The sequence below is a fragment of the Stylophora pistillata genome, chromosome 4, assembly GCF_964205215.1.
Source record: "Stylophora pistillata chromosome 4, jaStyPist1.2, whole genome shotgun sequence".
NCBI classification, from domain to species: Eukaryota; Metazoa; Cnidaria; class Anthozoa; order Scleractinia; family Pocilloporidae; genus Stylophora; species Stylophora pistillata.
Genome location: NC_142522.1, coordinates 26,693,023 through 26,715,968, shown reverse-complemented (window position 1 = coordinate 26,715,968; position 22,946 = coordinate 26,693,023). Strand labels below are relative to the sequence as shown.

The following is a 22,946-nucleotide window of genomic DNA, read 5'->3' as shown; positions in this document are numbered from 1 at the left end:
TTTGTGTTAACTTACTTGCTGCCAATTTTGGCGACCGAGAGATCAAGGGTTTTAGAGAAAATGGCGAAAGAAACACAGGTATCTAAAACTGTTTTCAGCCACCTTAAAACATCATATTTTTAGAAAGCATTAAAGGAACCAATGGATCGAACAACCCTTTTGGTGTATTTACACACGTTACCGAACCATTAGTAATGAGATTTCACGGTAAATAGGACACCCAAACGTTCCACGTCCCCGAGAACTGTTATTCAAATTACGAGCGAGACATGTGTATCCAACATAACCAATCAACAAATATAGATGAAATACATATATATGAACTGCGGTTATGAAACGTATATGTGCACGATCCCTCGCAGTAAAGCATTATTTAAGCAATAGTGAAAATCAGACCTGAAAAAAATTCAGGCCTGTACAGGATTCGAACCACTGACCTCCGCGACACCAGTGCAGCGCTCCACCAATTGAGCCAACAAGCCAACCGGGAGCAGGCCATCAAATTAATTCGACACAAACCCGTAGATGATAAATCAAACAACAAATATATATATGAAATACATATATATGAACTGCGGTTATGAAACGTATATGTGCACGATCCTTCGCAGTAATGTGCACATATACGTTTCATAACCGCAGTTCATATATATGTATTTCATATATATTTGTTGTTTGATTTATCATCTACGGGTTTGTGTCGAATTAATTTGATGGCCTGTTCCCGGTTGGCTTGTTGGCTCAATTGGTGGAGCGCTGCACTGGTGTCGCGGAGGTCAGTGGTTCGAATCCCGTACAGGCCTGAATTTTTTTCAGGTCTGATTTTCACTATTGCTTAAATAGTGCTTTACTGCGAAGGATCGTGCACATATACGCAACATAATCAATGTTTATTTAATTCATAAAGGGGGTAAGTTTCCGAAGAAACTGTGGTGCTGCGTCGGTGGGGGTAACAAAACGAAGGGCTAACGCTCGAAACGTCAGCTTTTTTACTCTTTATGGTGGCCAATTTACAATTTCAACTTAGTTGATTTAACCAAATTACTTTATTTAACCTATGAACTGAAACTTAATACAAGAGCGCTAAACTAGCATGAGCTATCCCTAGTGCAAACTTCTCGACCTTCGCTTGCATAACTCTCTTACTTAAACTGACGAGCTACTGTCATATCGCTTCCAGAGCCCGTGGCAATATAAAGCGAATCCTGTGTTCTGATTTGCTACCCAAGCGGGTAAAATGGACCCCGCTCGCGACTGCCCACGTTGGTCCTGCGCAAGAAAGAATATTCCAGGTCTGGCAATCTCATCGTTCCATGTGGATTCAAAATCTTCATGGTGTCGTCGGAAACGAATACCACTAGAGTGATAAAGATTGCCTAGTTTGATGTTTCTTCGGGCGACATGACTTTCGGGCCAATTGACCGGCTACCAACTACTTTTGAATAAAAACAAACTCACCTCGCTTAAGGGGTTGTTCCTTTGTCTCGTGTAGATTTTCTGAGCCACTTTTGGGGCGTTTAGTCTGGTTTTATTTCGTCTGCGTTGCCCTCCATTTGATATAGGCTGTGTCTCGTGAGTCTACAACATTTTGACCACAGTGATGACGAATATCTTCGTCGATAAGAGTGCAGACCACGCTACACCACTATCGATTTGTTATTAACCACAATGTCGACGTTAAATGGAGCCATTCCGGTGCATGACACGTTATGTGACATGTTAACGCGAACAGCGTTGTCTGTACCCTTTTCGACAACGGCAAATTGGCCAATCAGATTACGACATTACTGCCAAGTGTGATAAAAATGATCTTCTCCTTTCTGTCGATCTCTTGTCGAAGCAAATGGACGTTGTGCAGACGTCGCGTTGGCCTTTTTCAGGCGTAGAAGGCCTATGGGTTACTCTGCGCCCTGGAAACCTCAGAGTCCATGTTTTGTTTTTTTTACTACAGTTGGCTGTGCCTCGTGAGACCACAAAATTTTGACCACTGTGACGACGAATATCGTTTCCAATAAGAGTACAGACCACGCCAAACCAGTGTCGATTTGTTAAATACACCGCTTTTGATCGATAACAATCGTGAGTTGCTTGTAAAAATTTTAGACATTTTAAAGCTCGCGCCATATTCAAGTCCAGATCTGACGCGGTCAAAAACTTCGCCTGCAGTGATTACTTGTCAGCGGTTACTCATTAAACACTCAATATGGCGGATCCGGGTCCGAGTGGTCTTGTGCCAAATAACGAGTTCAGAGAACGTCTGGTGGAAAAAGTTCAATTAAATGTAACGGAAACAGGGAAACTGGCTCAACAGCTCTTAAAGAGTTCACGATCGCACGAGGTAAATTGTACCACTGAGCTTTTACTATTACATCTTTTAATGGTCTCTGGGGTCTTTTTCTGGTGCCGGGTAGTGGCTCTCTCCCTGTTATCTACAGTTTTTAAGGAGATTTATCTTCGACCTAAAGATGGCTGTGTTATTTTGGCAACAATTACAAATTCGTGCTTCATTTGGAGAAAAGGCGTCGCATGAAGCCTCCTTTGAAGACTACTCTAGTGATGAAAAATAAAAATATTAATTTTTTGACGGCCATCTTCAACTTCCTGTTAAAAAAAGAGTGAAAACATTTTATGAAACACGACTAATTTTTAATTAATTGAGATCCACCGCCTCCCGGTTAACTCATTTGGTTAGAGCGCTGGACTGTTGTGCGGGAGGTCGATGGCTCGAGCCCCGGCCGGACCAACACTCAAGGTCTTAAAATAACTGAGGAGAATGCGCTACCTTTCTTTAATATCAAGAAATGGATAGACATTCTAGTGTCTTCTCGGATATGGACGAATAAACCGTAGGTCCCGTCTCCTGCATCTATTAATTAGTTAATTTGGTTAGGCAGGGGACGTTAAAGAACCCACTCACGAGATTACTGTGAATTGGTCTGGCCTGTATACTGGGAATTGTGGGGGGGCATCGTCAAATACGTTTCCTTCAATTGTTTGTAAACTGCTGATGCAGTCCAGCCAAAGTCCCCCGAAAAGTGTTGTGATGTGCATTTGATCATATCCACACGTTAATTTGCGCATTATAAATATTAAATTAAAATTACAAAATTAAAAAATTAAAATGAAAAATTAATTTAAAAAAATTATCCTTTGAAAAAGTTAGTTCTACTCTTTACATTCCCGTGATGTACCTGTGGAACTTTGCATTACATATAGTTATTTTGAGTTCATTACCTATATTCTGTAGATTTTGTCACAGACCACAAAACAATTTGTAAATCAAGAGGGTGCTATTGCAAATTCCCAGGAGGTAAGTGATTAAAAAAGGGGCAATGTAACAAAACAAAGTATTTGCCTTTACATTACTGAATGTAACCTTTGAGATCCTGCTGTGGAGCTCACCAGCTCTTTCTCAGGTCAAAGGACCTGTGAAGAGTTCTTCCTTGAATGAATGAATTCCTTATTTATATTGCACCCTTTCTATACAATATTCAAAGGCACAGTACCCCCCATCAATTTGATAGACACTACACAAAGATAGACCACAACACCGGGCACTACGTGCCCTACTCTTTTCGAACAGTGTGTGTGTTCTTTAACGTCCCACAATTTTTTTTTTTATCACATACAAGGGCTTGTGAGACAGGACCTCCATTTATCGTCCCTATCCGAGAAGACTAGAAAGTCTAACCATTTGCAGATATTATTACAAAGGCAGCACTTTCTTCTCGTTTATTTAAAGACCCTGAGTGTTGGTCCGGCAGGATTTGAACTCACGACCTCCCGCACAACAGTCTGGCGCTCTACCAATTGAGCTAACTGCGAGTTCTTTGTTTTGGGGCATAAACAATCAATTTCATAAGTTCCATTTGTTTTGACCTCTTGTTTCCTTTGTTCTATGTATCTGGAGCCTGTAAAAAAATTAATTCTTACACCAAGGATGAGCTGGCTTGCTTGAAGACTCTGCCATAGTAAATGTATAATGAAGTTGTGTGCGTTTTGCAAAAAGACTGAAAATACAGTGATTTAGCTCTTTGTAAAGCTAATTTATGTGACTATATTTGTAAGTTTTATGATGATTGGCTGCAAGATTTTAAATAAGTTTTCCAGTTGTCATTGCCTAGATGTACAAAAAAGAACTTGAAAAAAATTGTTTTAAGGTAACTAATGATTGTGAATTGTATGGACAACTCAAAAGTTTCTAAATTCCTTGAACCTTGTTGGTAAAAGTGAATTGTTAAGTGTATGAGTAAATTTGCTATCATTTTATAATTGCTGCTTCTCTTTCCACAGCTCTTGAAACATTCTGGAAGAATCATAGCAGAAATGGAATCCCAGTAAGTTGTAGATTTCATTTCTGAAATTACTAGCCACAAAGCTAAAAATCAAATGCACAATATTATTAAAATATTTTAGAATAGCTGTAAATGTATATGTACATAAACGTAGATTACACAGTGAACTCTGCCATTTGGAAATGGATATTTTGACTCCATTTTAGAATTCTGCACAGAATGGTGATTGCATACACATTGTGGTAAACCACTTCCTCTGTACCAACAGTATCTGTGGATTACATGCAGAACCTAACCAATTACCTCTATTGGGCTTGTTACAAAAAAAAAAAAACGAAGTAATGTGAATGTATTATTGGAGTCTGTGATCTAACTGACTGTACCTTGTTTTTTTTTTTTGCCAAAGGTTTGCTGACATTCAGCACAGGTAAGACAGAGTAATAAAAGCTCTTTTTCTTCTTAAAACACAAATTTTAACAATTGATGTAAGGATATACTACAAACTTAAGGTAAATAGTGCTCTTTGTGCTTGCCGATTGGCTAGTTCAGAAGTGATTAACTAGAACTATTGACCTCCAAGAATTGTAAGAGACAACATCAGCAATCAACACATCAAGAGTTTAATTCCAGCCATTTTGCAGTATATTGACAGAAGCAAAATAACTCTTTGCTTTCTGTGTAGTATAATCTGATAAATAGAAATCAAACTAAGTGGAGTGCAATTTGTATAGGTAATTGCATGGGGCCGAGTAAAATTAAGGATTAATATTACGCGTTTTCAGAAGTTGCTGAAATTGCCCGGGTCACGAAGCGACGAGGGCAATATTATCTAAGACTGTAGGCTCAATCAATGTTGACTAGCATGTAATTTCTCTTTACAGTGTCACCCCCAAATCACACTTAAAACCCTTTAACTCCCAAGATCTGATTATAAATTCTCCCCCCTAGCTACTACACAGTTCCTTGTAAATTGGTTATGAGAATTTGGTGTTCAATGAAGGTAACAACTTCTACCTAATAAGTTTGAGTATTCTCAATACCTGTTTGTTGTATCATGTATGGATATTATAGGGAGAACTTACAGGTTAATCATTTCTGGGAGTTAAAGGGTTAAGGTCGTGAGAATAAACAAAATGGTTGCCAACTTAAGAAGTTCTTGATTGTGATCAGTACCTTACAAAATGTATAAAGAATGGTACAGAGAAGAGGCATTCTGATTATAACTCAAACATTCTGTTTATATTACAGTATACAGACAGTGAACAACATTAATGAACATTTGGAACCAATATCAAGGTGATGGAATTTTTCCTGTCAGTACTTATGTCAATTTGGACTCTGTTTGGATGAACTCCTTACGTGTTAAGGTCATGGGTTACTAAGACGAACCAAACAGTGTGGAGCACTCAGGATTTCTTAGAACTACAAATTAAATTAATTTAATGTTTAATCTGTGGCAAGGAAAATTTCTACAAAAGTCAATCATACTGGTCAGGGAATGGCCTCCTTCCATGCTGTAGTCTGCTCAGTTATACTACTGCTACCACTAACAAAGGCAGGGCATATGTATATTTGTGGCTATTGATTTAATTTAATGATTGTAACAGATCTGTACAAAAATATATTATCAATATTAGATCATAATCTACTCAACAAGTGAAATTCATGGCTAATTCAGTGACTTTGAAGCATGCAGAAGCCTTGTGAAGCCTTGTGACTGTATACAGTTACATGTGGTGTTTATTTAGGAACAGAGATTGAAGAACTTTCCAGCTTCTGCACAGAATTCTTTGGCTTAATTTAGATGATCTGTGGTTTTTTTTTTTTTTACTCAGACATGGAGAATATTCTGCTATTCTTTAACACTTCTCTCTTGCTTCTACATTTTGTAATAGAGAACCATGAACTGTGGTTACACAACTCTGTTAATAGCCCCACCAACTTTAGTTGAATAGGTGGGACGGAAAACCCTGTGTTTCCTCAACTGGAGTGAATGACTAAATTACCATACAGCATTTGCAAAAATCAACTATGTCCTATGTGCTATGCTGTCACTCATTAACAAAAGCAATCTTTGACTATTTTCAAATTTGGACAGTTACCACATGTGTATTTATTTATTAACTATTCACCAAACAGTACTGTGCTCATGTACTTATTATACAAACTTGCAACCTCAGTTCAATGTACCATACTTTTGGTGGTGCAGAACAGAAATTAGGTCAAACAAATGGTTAGCTGGCAGCAAACTGTTGAGGAAACTTGACAACTAGCTGGTTGAATACTAGTGATGGAGGAAAATTTAGCTGAGAAGGTGTAGCCATACACCACTATCCATCCATATGCTTCATGCTCAGGATCATAAGTGACCTATTGCGGTAAATCTTCTTGGTTAACCTACTCAGGGTTTGCTCAATCAGTATCCATATATACATGTATCTAAATCAATACATGTGCTTGGGGATAAGTCCCACCAAAGCTGTGCCGATGGACATATTCAGTGCACTTTATACACCACATGAAAAGGCAATTAATGTTGAGAAAAACATAAATTGTCATTGTTTGTCATCCAGGTGAGCCAAGACCACAGGCTTGATGTGTGAAGTGCATTTGCATGTAAGGTTAACATGGGAAATTACAAGAGGGCATGGTTCAGGTATGAACACTTTAGACCAGTCCGTCATACAGTGACAGTGCCTGCACAATTGATGGATCAGACTTGGAGCCCTCACGAAATTCCTCCATTGACAACCTGCCATCAGCATTCTGAGGAACAGAACACAGCATTTTGAGAAAGCAGCACTGAAGAAATTCATGAAAGAATAATTTAAGTCCAGAAAGGAAGTACTTGACAGAAATATGAGTTTAAGCCAATTTATAAGTTTGAAAACCAAAGTTGGAAACAGTTAAATTCTAAGATACATAATTTGTTCAAAGTCAAGGCTAAATGGAGACACTGAAAGATGCAGCTTTTTAAAAAGAGTCTCCAAGGTGAGAAAAAAGACTCACAATTCAAAGATCTCAGGAGTAGTTCTCCCGCCTTACAGCCTGCCATACAATTCTTATGATGTTGGTTTGGAGAATTTGATATCAGATCAACTAATAATCCCTTAATTGATATTTTTTTTTATTCTCATCACTTGTCTGCTTGATATTGATTTTGATGTTGTAATGAGAAATTCTGTCTTGGTCACATATTGGGGTTAAAGGGTTAATCATTGGACTAATTCACATACACATTTAATTTACATCTAAAAATCTTTTGGCTTTGTATAAACTTAAATTTTCATGGGGGAGAAAATGAATAAATGAATGCAGGCATAACAAAAGTTCAAATCTTGAGACTGCATTACCACAAAATAATTTGATTTTATCAATAACAGTTACATGTTGATGAGATATAGACACAGTTATCAGATATTCCTATCCACACATCTGTGTAATGTAATGTATTTACTGTACATACAGTATCCATTTGATTGAAAATTCTATTCACTCTCTTTTCTGGAGTGTCTTCATCCTCTGGTAACTTTACCATGCTGGCCTGTAAAAGAGTAAACTCTGTAAGATTGTTTTATAAACTGAATTAAAAAATAAGTTTTTTTAAAAATGTCTACACTAATTTCCAGTATTCCAAACCTTACAAGGGCTCAACACTAACTTTTCAACTTACTAGCCAAGTGGCTGGTGACAACTTTGATGTAACAACAATTTCAGTTCATTTACTAGCCAAACTGGCTAGTGGAAATTGAAAACCACAAGCCAAAACTGAATTTCTACTAGTCTGTAGCTGGTTGGCAATGGTAAGTGTCAAGCCCTACCTTACACTAGTTTATCAACTCTATTGGTCTTATAAGTTATACATATACAGAAATAAAAGAAATAAAAAAAAAAGGACCAAATGGGATTGCCTGAACGGAAAAAAAATCCCATGTGAGGCGCAACCCGAAATCTAAAAAGAAAAAATATATATCCAATAAAAAAAACTAAAATTTTATTTAAATAAGTTGACTAATGATTAAATTTAGATAGTGTACAGTCACTGAAAACTCGTATGAAAACCCTTTACCCCGATCCCATCACATTCAGTATGCATTTTCTCACTATTGCACTCTATAATTTTCTACAGTGCTAATGAGGAGAATTTGTTTAAAAATCAAGAGCTTCAGTATTAATTGATGATAATTTCTATAATTCTTGTAACCTTAATGTGTGATTTTGGGGTGATATTGTGGGAGAAAATAAATAAAAGCTAGTCACTCCTAGACATCAAAAGGTTTGAAATGTTAAGTTTTTATGTACAGCTTTACAGAAAAAAAATTTCCTCCCTTACCACCATTTTGTAAATTGAATCCACTATGTGAAGCATTTCCTGTTTCGTTATATAGCCATCGTCATCCAAGTCATACAGCTTAAAAGCCCCTGAAACAAAAAATATATTTTTCACCTCTTGGATAAAGAATTAAATGGGAGATAACTTGCAATAGATATCGATCTGTCTGTCAGACAATGGGCTTTTGGATGTAGAATGAATTATTAAAAGGAATTTTTATGAATCATTAATATTTCACTTTTAATCTTACTCGCATTTCCACACATTTCACTTCAAAGTGAGAATCATTATGGGCCAGGTATTACTCCCGACAAAGTCAATAACTCCTGGCTTCCTCCTTTTGACAACAAAATATTAGTCACTCACACTGCAGTTTTTCGTGGTATTACTCCCGACACAGTCAATAACTCCTAGCTTCCTCCTTTTAACAGCAAAATAATTGTCACTCACACTGCAGTTTTTCATGGTATTACTCCCGACACAGTCAATAACTCCTAGCTTCCTCCTTTTAACAGCAAAATATTAGTCACTCGCACTGCAATTTTTCATGGTATTACTCCCGACACAGTCAATAACTCCTAGCTTCCTCCGTTTAACAGCAAAATATTAGTCACTCACACTGCAGTTTTTCATCAATACTTCCTCTTGATGTTACTGACAGGGCACAGATGAACTCTCTAAATTCAATAGTCCCATCCTGAGTTAAAAAATACCACAAATGTCAGCTTTGTTCCAGATGAAAATCAGTCATGATTTATTTGTATTAACCAACACTCCCTAGGTTCTAAATATTTATGAAATGCACTGTCTGCTGACTTTCCTTTTTATTCTAGGACTGAATGTAGGTGTCAGATTAAACAATATCACTGTTCTGCCTGAAAATGTATTAATTTTGAAAAGAGAAAGGGTTTAGGATAATTTTTCAAATTTGACTTGGACCATACTGAGATCCTTATCTTATTGCAGATCTTGATAAAAAAGGGAATCTGGAATTAAAAACCTTTGGGACAATTAAAATGCACTGTAGGTCACTGTCCATGATAAGTGTGATACACAGTTTAACGCTCATTCAATTGAAGTAGTCAAATCTATTAACATAATTGTCAGTGCTACAATTGTCTGAATGCCCTAAAATTTTCAATTGTCTCTTGATGCCCGCAGATCAATCACTTTTCTTGATCCATGGTGAGCTCCAAAAGTGCTATAACACCTGAGATCTTACTTGAATAATTTAAAGATTGCTAATGGGAAAGGAAGGCATGTAAATGAGAATTCATTATCCCTGAAATTTTGAAATAAATGACTTTGTAGATACATTTTGGCTAATCATTTGCCTACCAAGGTTGTGGTGAATTTTTTTAAAGGGGAATATGTAATTTCTGCTTAGTAATAATATTTGCACAAATTTAAGTTGAAAAAAAATCCATTTTCTTGGAAAAAATTGCATCATACTAGGGGTTATCAATTATTAAAAAGAAGGAGAAAAAGTTAATTTTTCTCCTCAGCCCTAATAAAAATGTTTTGGTGAGCTTCCTAGTCTTTCTACTTTGCGTTATTTTTCCCCCTGCATGTTGTCATTGTGGATGATACCCTTATTCTCTCTATAAAGAAGATAAACGCTGAATTTAGTCAAAACAATATCTATCTCCAAGAGCTTATCACTTAATTTAAAATATTAAATTATTCTAAAATATTCTATGGCCAAGACTATGGTGCGTTTTCATAAACTTTCTCGTTACAGCAAAACTGTTCTTCCGTGACCACTATCGCTCATCGACACTTGAGAAATCATCGAGCTACTACACAAATGAAAGCAACTGTTAATAAAAGGAAACCATTCGTGCTTGAATTCTCAAGTAGTCGTGATCGATTCTCCGAACACGCTCTATGAACACTTTTCCAGAGGTAGCATTGAAAAATTAAAAAGATGGAATAAAGGTATTGTTTACATTTACGAGTTTCGGCAAAGGATGTTGTAAATTGAAATACACAATAAGACCGATTTATCATAATGAGAATAAACAGTTTGATTTCTAGCGATAATTAAACCACCGGTTCCATCGCGAAAAGTAGAATCTTTCTCCCAGTTTGCATACCAGAATACATCTTAGTTTAAAAATAAAAACGTAAAATTAGCCTGAATCGGTGTACGCTATTCTCTGGAATTGTTTAGAGTATAATTATACAAATTGGTTTTTGTCATGAAATGTATACAAGATGTTTTACAACACATGCTGTTCTCCAAAAAAACAAGATATCAACTGTCGACACAGCGTGTTTTATGGCTTAACTTCGCCACGTTTGTAGAAAAATAAAATCCAGATCTTTCAGTAAACTTTTATCCACAAATTCCATGGAATTTTTCGAAGGAAAATTATCTTCTGTTACTACCTTGTTATTACTACCTTGTTATTTACCTTATTTTCGTCGAACACGTTGAAAACAAAAGAGGCAAACTTGGATGGATCGCCAAATGGAAAGAACTGTTTGTAAATCTTCTGGAACTCCTGAGAATAAAGGAGACCAGAGAATTTACTTTGCAACATTTTCGCAAGTTTTAATTAGTTTACTGAATCGTTTCTAGACAGAAGTCAGAGCGCAAGTTACCCCGGTGCTTCACGTAACATCCTAAGCGTACTAAATGCGAAATCGCACAATAAAATTAAGATGTTCAGAAGACTACCAAATTTTAGGATAAATTTTACTTACGAGTTCATTAAGGTTGCCCGAAGGACAGTCTTTGAGGAAACCTTTATACCTATAAGAGGTATAGATCGTTTAAATTAGCACTTCTGAATTCAAGTTATCGACAGCTCTTAATAATTCGCAAACCATCTCCTCTAGAGCACGAACACCTTTGCATTACAAGAACTTACCATTGCTGCAATTCCTTCTCGGTGACTGAAAAAAAAAAGTAAACACAATCAATTAAAAGAAGTCTTCAAAAAATGTTTCCCGATGTAATACACCCAAAGTGCCTCAAATCGATTCCTCGCGGACAAACGGTCGAGGACAGCTGGACGTCATACATGCAGTTGTTTCACAAAGATAAAAGCAGCAATAGTGATACAATAATAGAAGCATGTCGGTGACTCACAATAGGTTTTGCGAACCAGCTCGTTGACCAATTCAGGCTTTAACTTGCAATTCTTTTGCCCCATTGCAATGAAACCCAAAGGATTAATTACGATGTCGTTCCCAATTACCACACATTCTCGGTAGAAGTAAGCTCTGTCTCTTGAGATTTTTTGAAGTATATGACATTATAACGTTGTCATGGAGATTGCGTTACAGCCAGTGACGTTACTTTACATTACAGTTACTTTACACTACAGTAACTATTGTTCGCCACTAAATATTTCGTAAATACTTTGGACTCCAGAGGAATCTGTTTTGTGAAACGATTTGTGATGCTATGGCCTTTCGGTCGCATCTGATAATCTGTACATCTGCCAGTCGAAGGTCTGAAAGATAATCATGAAATGCACCGCTTTTGGATAAAAAGTATTTCATCAGCTTTTAAATCCCATTAACCATCGGATCAAAGGTATAATTATTTTTCGATATATTATTGTTAAGTAACCAAATTGAATGAGTAGGGCGCTTCTTTATTTTAAAAGAGTAGATTTTTTTCCATTAATTCAAACTCTCGGCAAGAGGTTATTTTTCATTATTTAAGTAACTTTGAAGGTTAATTTTTTTTTTTTTTTTCAGAAAACTACTGATAACACATTCCAATATTATGAAGAACAGGTTAAATTTAACACATTCTATTATCATTCATTTTAAAAAGAAAGGAAACGATCTTATGTTTCGTCCAAAGAAAAACAATTTCTCAGATATTTCGTTAGTCAGTGATTTCTCACCGGGGATTTCATCCTAATTCCAAATTGGCATAAATTCAAGTTAGTGAAATGTTTTGTAGGCGCATTTTTTGTTTCAGTGTTTTTTCTACGACGATCCCACAAAATCCAGATTACATGACACAACTTACGATTTGGCTGACAGAAAAAATGGAAACAAATAAAATCCGCATCAATATTACATTAGGCGCAGTTAAAATAATCGGAGTAAAATAAAGCCAAATGGAATAGTACTCACAAAAACAAAAATGCGTGAGGGTATACAAAAAAACCCCAGTGCGATACAATGCGCGGCGAAGTCTTATGACAATCGAAAGAAAAATTTGAACACAGTAGTACTGACGGTTTTTTCCCGCAGATGAGAGATAAATTAAAATGGGTTGGTAGTGATAGTAAACCCTTAAAACACCATCAGCCAATCAATCTTGCTCGTTTAGCAAGAAATCTGGCGCGAAGAATGAACCAATCCCGATCAAGAAGCAACCCACGTGGGAAATGTTATGTTGAATCGCGATTAGTCGGCCGGGCAATGAAAGCGGTACTTACACCACATACCGGGTGAGATAGAAATTGATGGGTTCGGTCGCATAAATCAATTTTTTTCCGATTTTTGTGCGCATGATGTGTACCAAAATCGGAAGAAATAGATTTAGACACTGAAGTATCGATTGTTTCCTGCGTAGAACAGTGGTAAACCTTTAAAATGGGTCGGCCGTAATGGTAAACCCTCACAAGTCTGCCAGCCAGTCAGGAAAGAGTTTGAGCTTCCTGGTTCATTATGAAACCTGGCGCAGTTTTCAAAGTCTTCACTCGGCTTCTGACAAACAAGCAAGCAAGCATGGTTTTGTGTGTAAGCTGAATCTATATTTTAGTTATCACTCGTTTCATCTACGACCAAAAATTATTCCACAGTAACGTCTAAGGTTGTTGGAAAGGGAATGAAAAAGGTTGAACACAAAGTAAGTGTTATCAATTGACTTCTGTTTTGAGTTACTTATCTTAAGACAACCAGTAATCCTTGACATGTTTCAGCAAGACATAACTCAGAATCTCCTAAATCTACAATTACTATCATTTTTTTTTTGCAGTCGTGATTTTCAGTGGAAAATGAAGGAAATCTTAACAAGAATTGAAGAAGTCTCGCACATGAACCAAGCGCATGCTTTCACACAATGCTCGCGATGGCTAGATAGCTTTATTAGGAAGTAAAATCATTGTAGCCCCCGGGCCGGCTGAAATACGACTTACTTTACAATGGGAATAAATTATCTCTTACTCTAAGATAACTACAATAAAAGCCGCAAAGTGTAATCTACAATAAAATACAATAAGAGAAGTATCAAAAACCAAAATACAAATAATTAAGATAGCTAATAATAATTAAAACTGTTCGCCATGATAAATGTGTTTTAGAACCTATTTGTCTTACAAATCGGTAGCTTGAAGTATCTCTGGCTGCGGGTGCGATAGGTGGACTCGTTGCGTGGAGGCAGCAGATCATGGAGCTTGTGGTTTTCGTCCCTTACAATCTGATCAAATAGAGCATCACACAAGATCTCCCTCCTCTCGTACAGTGACGCAATGTCAAGAGCTACTAGAGCCTCAGCGTAGGATAAGTCAGGTTCAATCATCCGCAACGCGCGTTTTTGCAACCTTTCCATTTCATTAGACAGATATTGCGGCAAAGAATGATGAAAAACTGGGCACGCATATTCTAATACAGGGCGTATACATGTTGTATAGAAAAGTAGCATATCCTCAGGTGGAACTTTAGCGCGCTTTAGCTGTTTTAGGAAGTACAGACGCTTCGCAGCCTTTTTGCATATAGATTCTACGTGCGCGTTCCACCTGAGGTTGTCCGAGACCATCACTCCTAACAACCTTGCGGATGAAACAACTTCGATTTGCTTGTCAGTCATTGATAGTAATATGATCAAACTAACTACCTGATCTGGAGCTCAGTTCTTTACATTTGGACTCATTGAATTGGAAACCATCAACTTCTGACTGTCTTACCAGTTCATTTACACGTAACTGCATGTAGCTAGACTCATTCTTCAATACTGTTTCGACAAGAGTGGTGTCATCAACGTATTTCCAAATAATTGTGTCTGCTACAGAAAGATTATTTATCATGATAAGGAACAGCCAGGGGCCCAATTTCGTCCCCTGTGGCACCCCTTGCAGGAACAGCTTCCCACTCCGAGAAGCAATCACGGCTCAGTTTTATCCTTTGCTTACGGTTCGTTAAACCGAAACACGAATTTCTCCATGTAAGCATTTATCTGTTATTTAGCTTTTCGGTATGCAATTTCATCACTAACTTTTAACCAGAGTTTCTTTAAACTTTTGCAATGGGTATTTTTTTTAATGCAAATGCAACAGTGGCCTAAGAACGTCCTTTTACAGCAAACTCAAAATGGAAATCTATCCTAAAAAATTTTCAAACAGCATTTATGAAAAAAATGATTCTTTTTTAATCAACCTCATTGCATGTTGTTCTCCGTTTTGGACTTAAACTCAGTTCCTCTTTCTAAATCAAATTCCCGCATAGAAACTAGGCGAACCGGACCGTGCTTAACCATTGGCGCGAAGCGATTTTAGTAACGAAAATCCATTTTTATACGAAAAAGCATTGTCCCCTTTCATGATATTCATGATATTCTTCTCTTTTAGGATAAAAGTTGTTCGCAAACTTACTGAACTTGGAGTTTCTTAAAAAATTGGCCGGAAAGGTTTTCAGTACCCGGAGGTTACGATAACAAGACAAAATATTCTTTTAGAAACAGTTTTCAATTTAAAGGTACCTGAATCTGTCATAAAATGTTTTTGTTGTCTTGAAGGGAATATTCATCTTCGTTTTCATCATGGTACGAAAAAAAAATCGACATCAGGGATGAATTCCGTCGTTTGCATTCAACTTTTTTTTGGTCTGAGCTCACTCGAGAACTTTGCATGTGATTGATGCGACTTTTACCTTTCCTAAATGGGTTGCTTTTCAGGTTTATTTGGATGGAAATGGGCATTTGGTCAGCGGCAAATTCTATTTGGATTCGATTGTGCTTCATTCTAGTCTCCCCGCAGTCGTGATGTTTCGGTCACGCAACGCTCCCTCACCCACAGAGTCAATGAGGGAGCGTTGCGTGACCGAAACATCACGGCTGCGAGGAGACTAGCTTCATTCCAGTTTAAAGTTAAACGGCAAGAGTACCATATAACCCCATACATTAATTATGCATACGGTGAAAATTTACAGAAATGTACAGCGGGTCCAAAACGCGGATCACGGGTCACGGACCACCACCCGTGAGTCGCCTTCTGTAACTTGCACTGAATGCATGCACAGTCAATTCGTTTGTCATGATAGAGGAGTTGTAAGTAGCCGTATGTGATTTGGTGAAAAGGTGTTCTAAACTGCTCGGAAAGAAAAAAAGTCACTAGATTTTGGTGCAACCCACAATATGTGCTTTCGTCAGTGATTGCCATCCATTTATGTATAGTCTACAGGATGTCTTAGAAGCTGATCTGCCTGAACACTCACAGCTAGTGGTCCCCCTGTAGTGAGGGATTTCAAGTTTTTTCTTTATTTGGGGTAAATTTTAAATTCGTCAAGAAACTTTTGAAGACATGTTTCGGCGTGACTTATACTCATGTCATATCAGTTAAATGTTTTAAAAAACAATTTACTGCCAAGCGATGATTGGTAACAATTGCCCCGAGTTTGCACCGCAATTCTTCCCAGTTAATAAAGCGGATTGTGATGAAGATTACGTCTAAAGCAGAGGACGAATACTTGGTGGGAAGAATGACAAAGGGAATCGACAAAAACTTAAAAAAACTTTCAAAATCAAACCTATCGAAAAGGTAAAAGCTTCAGCAGTCTTAGCAAAACATTGCTACTTACAGTACTTCCTTAAATTACTGAGATATCTGCAGCAAGTAAAACTACTCAGCCGGATTGTAGAGATTCTGATTGTTGAACTGTGATTTGCCAGGGATTGCATCCTTCCTTGCTCTAATCATTCCGCAAGATGAAATGGCTGCAACTGGCTTCTAACCAGGCATTTAAACCTGTTAAACACTTCTGTGCAAATTAAATTTTGTACAACCACAAGTTTTATCTTGTTTGATAATAGGAACTACCTACCAGAATCCACTTCTCTGTTTTTTAATGTGTGACAAGATGAACGTGAAGACGCAAACTAACAGCTACATTTTTAATTTACTCTGATAATCACCTGATCAATTCTGAATTATTGGTGAAGCCACATTGGTATCATCCATCTTATTTAATTGAAGCCATAACAAGAGTTTGCATCTTTCAATGTAGATAAATTTATAATAGACAAAGTGTTTCCCATGAAATAACTATTTAAAATGTCATTACCAACTGGTACTTGTTTAACACCCATTTAATGATAGAAAATCAATTTCTCCTTGAAAATGTTATCTTGGCTCTCTGCAATAACTATTCCAAGTGTTGCACTACGTCACACTGTAGGACCTAACACAGAGATATTTATAACAACTGCAAAGGGCTCTACATTAAACTATACCAAGAGAAAATTTGAGACCTACATCATTTCATACTTTCAAACATTTAAAATTTTTATACACACTCTTTAAATAGTCACTAACAGATACAAAAGATCATATACACCTGTTAACAAGAACCAAATCACAAATAATAAATTATTTCACACCTTACTTAATGAATATTTTACAACTCTAGCATAAGCAAAAAAACGAGTGTTTGCATTGTTGTGATAAATGTCCATTTACATTCTAATTTTTAACAAAAATTTGCACATTGCAAAGATCACTTAAAGGTTAAAACTTCAACACAGATATGAGGCGGGCTTGGAGACACTTCAACCAACATTTTTGGTCTCCTAGATACAAGTATTCAACAGTGCCTCTTATATGTGCTAGATAACATCAAGTACACCATGATAAGCTACATGTTCCACTGATCAGTGAAAGCTATAAAATCAATACTTTATCTCTCCATAGATGATAAGGCATATCCTTGGTAATAATCCTCTACCTCCATGAACAAGAAAACCCTCCATTGCAGTGATGCAATTATTCATAAGCTAAATCTATTCCCATCTTGTTCCCATTCTGTACTCTATTCAGCATATATTCCTTTTCCTTGCAATTTCATGTTAAAATTCACTGCGCTGTGAGAATAACTTCTCAACTGTTATTGAGAATTCTTTACCTTTATGGGTCAAACTTCAGAAGAGCAGCTCCCTAGAGAGACCATGAAATGTGAAAAATAAAAGCCTAGCAAATTAATGAAAAATGTTGACCTGTTCAATGAAAGTTGTGAGGCTATCTGTAGGATAATTTGAGGATTAACTGCTGCTAGCTACATGCACATGTAAGTGTAGATCACACTTTCTAAGGAATTAATTTGTGGTTCAGTCTTCATCAGCTTGTGAGGGATCCTCCTGTGGTAGATCAATAGCTAGGGCCTGCACTATCCAAGGGTCACACTTGGAACCTTCACGAAACTCCTCCATTGTTAACTTGCCATCTTTGTTCTACATGTTGTTAAAGACAACAATGTAAAGTTTGTTAGTGCTCCATCTGCCCTTTCATATGCATCAACTGGGGTAAATATTAGAAAAACTAAACATCAATACTATTACTGTGTGTTTTCTAGTATCACAGAGAGGGAATTTCATTATTTTGTTAATCACCTTGTCCATTTGTTTGAAAATCTTGGTTACTCTTTTTTCTGGCGTATCTTCATCTTTTGGCAAATCTATAATATTACCCTACAAAACGGAATAAAAAAAAAAGCCATTCCCATTTAATTTACACTACTGGTGATAGCAACATTTTGATTGGCCATGAAAAATGCAGTTTTCACCGGTAATGTTAGAGACAATTCAGTAGAAAGGGGTAATTCAGTGTACAAGAAATTAACAAACTGTTTGGCTGCCCTTTAAACTTCTCTGTACCAAAAAACAATTTAAAAAAAATAATTGGGAAATTGTTTCGCTTGAATGTGTTTGTTTTGACCCAATGCAAAATGAAATTTGCAAGGTCTGAATAAATTACTTTTACAGGTGATTCATGCCCTTCACTTCTGCTAGACTATCTCAATATTTTTAACATAAATTGTTGACAAATAATTACACATTTACATTTTCTCATGATGCAATTTAAAACGAACAACAATCTTATATTTTTTTTAAAGATTACTTGTGCTTGTACCGCAGGCTCAAATCTTATTTACACTTATTTAGCAAAAGTGCATCTAAAATCATGTGACAACTAATCAGATAATCAACAACGATGGAAAACTTTTTCCAGGGGAATTTCCTTGCCCCTAACGAAAATTTATTCACAGGTTACAATTTTTGTTTTCACTTTCTAAATCTCTGGCTTAGTGAAAATAAATTAAATTTTAGAGCAACAGTTGACATACCACCATAGAGTAGATTGCTTCCACAATCTTTAGCATTTCATCTCGTGTGATGTATCCATCTTTGTCAAGGTCATAAAGACTAAATGCCCCTAAATGACAAATACATAATTTTTTATCATGAACACATAAAAAATTTATGAGAGCAATACTCAAAACAGTCTTCCAGTAACTGAAATAATTTACAATAAAAACTAAAAGCTGGTGCTCTGCCTTGTCATAGCATGGAACCTCGCAAGCCCTTTCCAGCCCCAGAACTGTGCCAATGGGAGCCTTGTCGCCCTTGTATGTTCAACCATGCTAGAATGGTCAGCAGGAGAGGGGTCAGATAACACAGCACTCTGGCCCTCCAGCACACACACCCTGTAAACTTTTATTTGCTACTAAAACATAAGCTAATTTCTTAAAGCAACCAGCTCTGGTTATTCATCAACTTACAAACTGCCTAAAAATTACCATCTTTTTTAATCTGCAGGTACAACACACATGCATGTAATGCTATTGACTGTACCAGATTGCAGGTCACTTAACATGCACAGACCTAAGGTACCTAAAGGTCTGCTTCACCAGCAAATTCTGTGCCTCAGTTTGTGAAGAATGAGAACATGAAATTGAAACAAAATGTTTCTTTACTTAAAGTAGGTATTTTGTGAAAAACAAAACAGAAAACAAAAAAGACAAAAAAAAAAACATGACTGGAAACAATACTCACACTCTAATTTCTCATCCAAACTTCCTCGGGAAGTAATTGATAAGGCAGTTATAAACTCAGTGAAGTTAATTGATCCATCCTTGTATGAGAAAATAGAAAATTTTAAAAATCTTAATCAAAATATTTGTACCAAACTGTAAATCAGTCTACAAAAATCTTAGTTGTGAATACAACAACCTCTGTGCCTTTATTCCTAGCCCAAAACACAAGGAGAGGCAAGCAGCAGCTACTTAAACAGGCTAGAATGATACTTACAGAGTTTTTGTCAAAAACTTTAAATACAAAGGCTGCAAACTTTGATGGATCACCAAATGGAAAAAACTGCTGGTAGATTTTTTGAAACTCCTGTGTAAAAGGAAAAGAGGTCTATTTAATTTGTATAATACAATTGAAAGGTTAGTTATTAATGAATTTGTAGCAAGAGGTACCCTTAAAATTTTTCTTCCTACTTTTTGATACTCACTGTATTTCATGCACACCTCACACCACTAAACAGAGATAATGCATTGCTATTGTTTTCCTCTAGAAAAGCTTATTTTCATGTTGCAAATTCTTTGCTAATGACAAATTAACGTGCTAGTATTATTCCTTCAAAAAGTATGATCGATTTAAATATTTTATGAACTTCAGAGTACTATTTCCTCTGATTAAAAGTTTTTTTCTTTTTCCCAATTCTTAACCAAAAATTAAATTCATTATGGTAGTTAGAATTGAAGAGTTTTGATAAAAAAAAATTGTTTTGCATTGCGAATCAGTTTTGAAATTCTTTAGGTATCCTTCTCCTGTCAATTTGCCATACTTTGCAATCAGATGTTAAGTTCAAAGATGCACCTAAAACATGCACCTAAAACATGCAGTTACAGATTGCTTTATTACCCAAGAACATATTTCATGGTAATTGTCAAGATGAGATGGAAATCTGAGGACAAAAATACATGGACCTTAACTTCAACATTTACTTGCTTTATCAAGTAATAGGATGCAAATTTCTGATAGAACTCTTTCAAAGGCAAAATTAATGCAACTTTGCATTCACCAAACATGTTAACATACAATTTAAATATTGTCTGGGAAAATACCAGCTGTATTCAATCTCTTCTTCTTGGAACTGTAATAATGTGAACATACCAAATAGTTTTTAAAAGCAACACTTTCTAAAAGTATTTAGCATCACTAGAGAAGAAAGCTGTACCATACAATTAATGTTTGGAACTAAACAGTAAGAAAGCAGTCAACCTCCAACTGCTCACACATTGAAGTAGAATAGCAGCCAAAAAACAGATTTAAATGCTAAGCATTACAAAACAAATATGCAGAATAAATAATCACAGTGATGGGACTTCAATTTTTCTTAGATTTGAATTCCCCTGATAAGGTATTGTTTTCAGTCAAGATAATGTACTAACATCAAGTTAAACAGAATTAGTCAGAGAAAAAATTTGACAAAACAGTACAAATAAGAAATACGACTTAAGTTGAGATAACACTTTGCATGTTGTAAATTTTTAACTGTCAAAAAAATAAATAATACATCAACCACTTACTCAAAACACACATTATGCATAGCTAAATCATATCATGGTGAAGCAAAATAAACATGACAGCAGTGGTAAAAGATACTGAATGAGTAAACACTAATGAAATTTGCAGATTTTAGTTTCAACTTGTAATATTATACAAATGTTACAAGCCAAATGAATTATTTTAAAACCCTATTCTGGCCCAGAAAAGAAATAAATTGATAGTTATCTGCAATTTCAGTACGCCTTAAAATTCTTTTAGCAAACTAAGATATCGATGGAGACGCAATCTAATTGCATGGTGTGAAAAAAGAAGCCTTGTGTACGTATTTCGGAGTTTAAAGACGGTGTCAAAAGGTACTAATATGAACACAAAAGAAACAAACCTGACGATAAATATATGTAGCTTGACATACTTTACGTTAGAGATGTCACTTAAGTCATACTAAAAGCAAAGAGTTGTATATAACGAATTTACTCCACAATAGAAAAAGACGAATACAAAGAAGCTTTAGGTACAAAATGGGAAGCCTTTATGCTACGATTTCATCACATATCATTCTGACATTACTTAGAACCTTAAAATTAACAAAAAGTGTTCGCTACAAAAAGCCCCGCAATGCAATGGTTGGAAGTTAAATCATCTTAGCTTAAAAATTTCCGGCGTTCGTTAAAGAATAAGATGACAGGTTAACTGTTTTGTAATTAGCGAGCACTGACCTCTTGTCTAAGCTCACCGGAGGGGCAATCTTTCATGAAGTCTCGATACCTAAGGGAAACACAGCGACGTATTCAGCAAGCCGAGTCCTTAGTTTGCAAAAGCTTCCACTACATGAGTATCAGCCTTGTTAGCAAATTATTTCCCTCCAAAACAAACCTAACACGGTTGTTGACGAGAGTCTGCCAACTTATGGTAATTACTGTCAACAAAACACTTCCATTAAAGAGCGTTTCACCAAATAATAGTCTTGCACTTACCACTTTTGTAATTCCTTTTTATCGACTGAGGGAAGGAAAACAAGGTACGTTCTGGATTAGCGCTAAAGTAAACAAATACTATAATATAGGTTGCAGACCAAATCGATTACAATATTCAAATACTATATGCTGTTTCTTACACTAACAACTAGGTAATTAATATGGCTATAAACTTACAGTAAGTGCACTTAAGCAGCTCTCGCATCTCTTCCTGAGTTAGCTTACTCCCTTTGTGCCCCATGATGACAAGAACAGTAACTCAATCAAGCTAGCAGCATATCTTTATCACCTGAAAACCACAACTCCACAAATTGACCGCCATCTTAGCTTAGATTACCCAGAATACATTACGATGTTATTTGGGGACGAGTTCTGAAAAGCAGCCAATCAGAGAGTGTTTATATGATTCTTCACTTGATTAACTTTTCAGTGTGCTGTGAAGCCCCTCAATAGTTATCATTCATCAAAATATAGGAGATAACTATTGTTTTCACCAATCCCGAGGAAAATAATCGTTTTAGTATACACCATTAAGGTGGTCTTCCACTCAAATTTTAAAAAAATTCAGTTTATGCTTTACCTAAGTTATTTAAGTACCATTGGAGAGATCACCTCAAACTGATACTTTTAAGAATTTTGATAGACATGTCGTTGCCATGGTAACCAAGTTTTGGGCCCCCAACTGTGAAAATAATGGTGTTCTTGTAAAAAGGATATCTCAAGAACTAGCGGTCCTATTCACCTGAAATTGGTATCAAAACTAAGTACAAAGATGGCTTTATGTCATGAACCTCAGAAAACCCATA

At 36.2% G+C, this 22,946-nt stretch overlaps 3 protein-coding genes across 5 annotated transcripts; 1 reads left to right on the top strand and 2 right to left on the bottom strand.

The window, feature by feature from the left end:
• The first annotated feature begins 2,173 nt into the window (after nucleotides 1-2,173).
• Nucleotides 2,174-7,905, top strand: LOC148733100 (BLOC-1-related complex subunit 7-like). Of its 2 annotated transcripts, XM_088758186.1 has the most exons (6): nucleotides 2,174-2,338; nucleotides 3,248-3,310; nucleotides 4,294-4,337; nucleotides 4,702-4,722; nucleotides 5,544-5,591; nucleotides 6,869-7,905. In XM_088758186.1, exons 1-6 carry the CDS (start codon nucleotides 2,204-2,206, stop codon nucleotides 6,870-6,872), a joined length of 315 nt encoding a protein of 104 aa, XP_088614312.1. In that variant the 5' UTR covers nucleotides 2,174-2,203; the 3' UTR covers nucleotides 6,873-7,905. The 2 variants fall into 2 exon arrangements, with proteins under 2 accessions (XP_088614312.1, XP_088614311.1); XM_088758185.1 differs by having other exon boundaries at nucleotides 5,544-7,905.
• LOC111340068 (neuronal calcium sensor 1) lies at nucleotides 4,893-11,994 on the bottom strand. Its single transcript, XM_022946851.2, has 8 exons — nucleotides 11,726-11,994; nucleotides 11,505-11,529; nucleotides 11,338-11,386; nucleotides 11,046-11,135; nucleotides 9,247-9,325; nucleotides 8,629-8,717; nucleotides 7,762-7,839; nucleotides 4,893-7,061 (listed from the first exon to the last, which is right to left on the bottom strand). The coding sequence occupies exons 1-8, from the start codon at nucleotides 11,787-11,789 to the stop codon at nucleotides 6,963-6,965; spliced, it is 573 nt and encodes a 190-aa protein (XP_022802586.1). The 5' UTR covers nucleotides 11,790-11,994; the 3' UTR covers nucleotides 4,893-6,962.
• A 4,700-nt stretch (nucleotides 11,995-16,694) lies between these two features.
• LOC111340057 (neuronal calcium sensor 1) lies at nucleotides 16,695-22,838 on the bottom strand. Of its 2 annotated transcripts, none has more exons than XM_022946841.2 (8): nucleotides 22,318-22,499; nucleotides 22,141-22,165; nucleotides 21,883-21,931; nucleotides 19,898-19,987; nucleotides 19,643-19,721; nucleotides 18,934-19,022; nucleotides 18,200-18,277; nucleotides 16,695-18,040 (listed from the first exon to the last, which is right to left on the bottom strand). In XM_022946841.2, the coding sequence occupies exons 1-8, from the start codon at nucleotides 22,379-22,381 to the stop codon at nucleotides 17,918-17,920; spliced, it is 597 nt and encodes a 198-aa protein (XP_022802576.2). In that variant the 5' UTR covers nucleotides 22,382-22,499; the 3' UTR covers nucleotides 16,695-17,917. The 2 variants fall into 2 exon arrangements, with proteins under 2 accessions (XP_022802576.2, XP_088614425.1); XM_088758299.1 differs by having other exon boundaries at nucleotides 17,982-18,107; nucleotides 22,318-22,838.
• Nucleotides 22,839-22,946: the final 108 nt, after the last annotated feature.

Coding starts and splice junctions, on each gene's coding strand:
- LOC148733100 (XM_088758186.1), top strand. CDS start 2,204: ATGGCGGATCCGGGTCCGAGTGGTCTTGTGCCAAATAACGAGTTCAGA. Junction 2,339..3,247: donor AGAGTTCACGATCGCACGAG/GTAAATTGTACC, acceptor TATATTCTGTAG/ATTTTGTCACAGACCACAAA. Junction 3,311..4,293: donor CTATTGCAAATTCCCAGGAG/GTAAGTGATTAA, acceptor CTCTTTCCACAG/CTCTTGAAACATTCTGGAAG.
- LOC111340068 (XM_022946851.2), bottom strand. CDS start 11,789: ATGGGGCAAAAGAATTGCAAGTTAAAGCCTGAATTGGTCAACGAGCTG. Junction 11,387..11,504: donor GAGAAGGAATTGCAGCAATG/GTAAGTTCTTGT, acceptor TACCTCTTATAG/GTATAAAGGTTTCCTCAAAG. Junction 11,136..11,337: donor CGGGCAACCTTAATGAACTC/GTAAGTAAAATT, acceptor CTTTATTCTCAG/GAGTTCCAGAAGATTTACAA.
- LOC111340057 (XM_022946841.2), bottom strand. CDS start 22,381: ATGGGGCACAAAGGGAGTAAGCTAACTCAGGAAGAGATGCGAGAGCTG. Junction 19,988..21,882: donor CCGGTGAGCTTAGACAAGAG/GTCAGTGCTCGC, acceptor CCTTTTACACAG/GAGTTTCAAAAAATCTACCA. Junction 18,278..18,933: donor AAGCAATCTACTCTATGGTG/GTATGTCAACTG, acceptor TCCGTTTTGTAG/GGTAATATTATAGATTTGCC.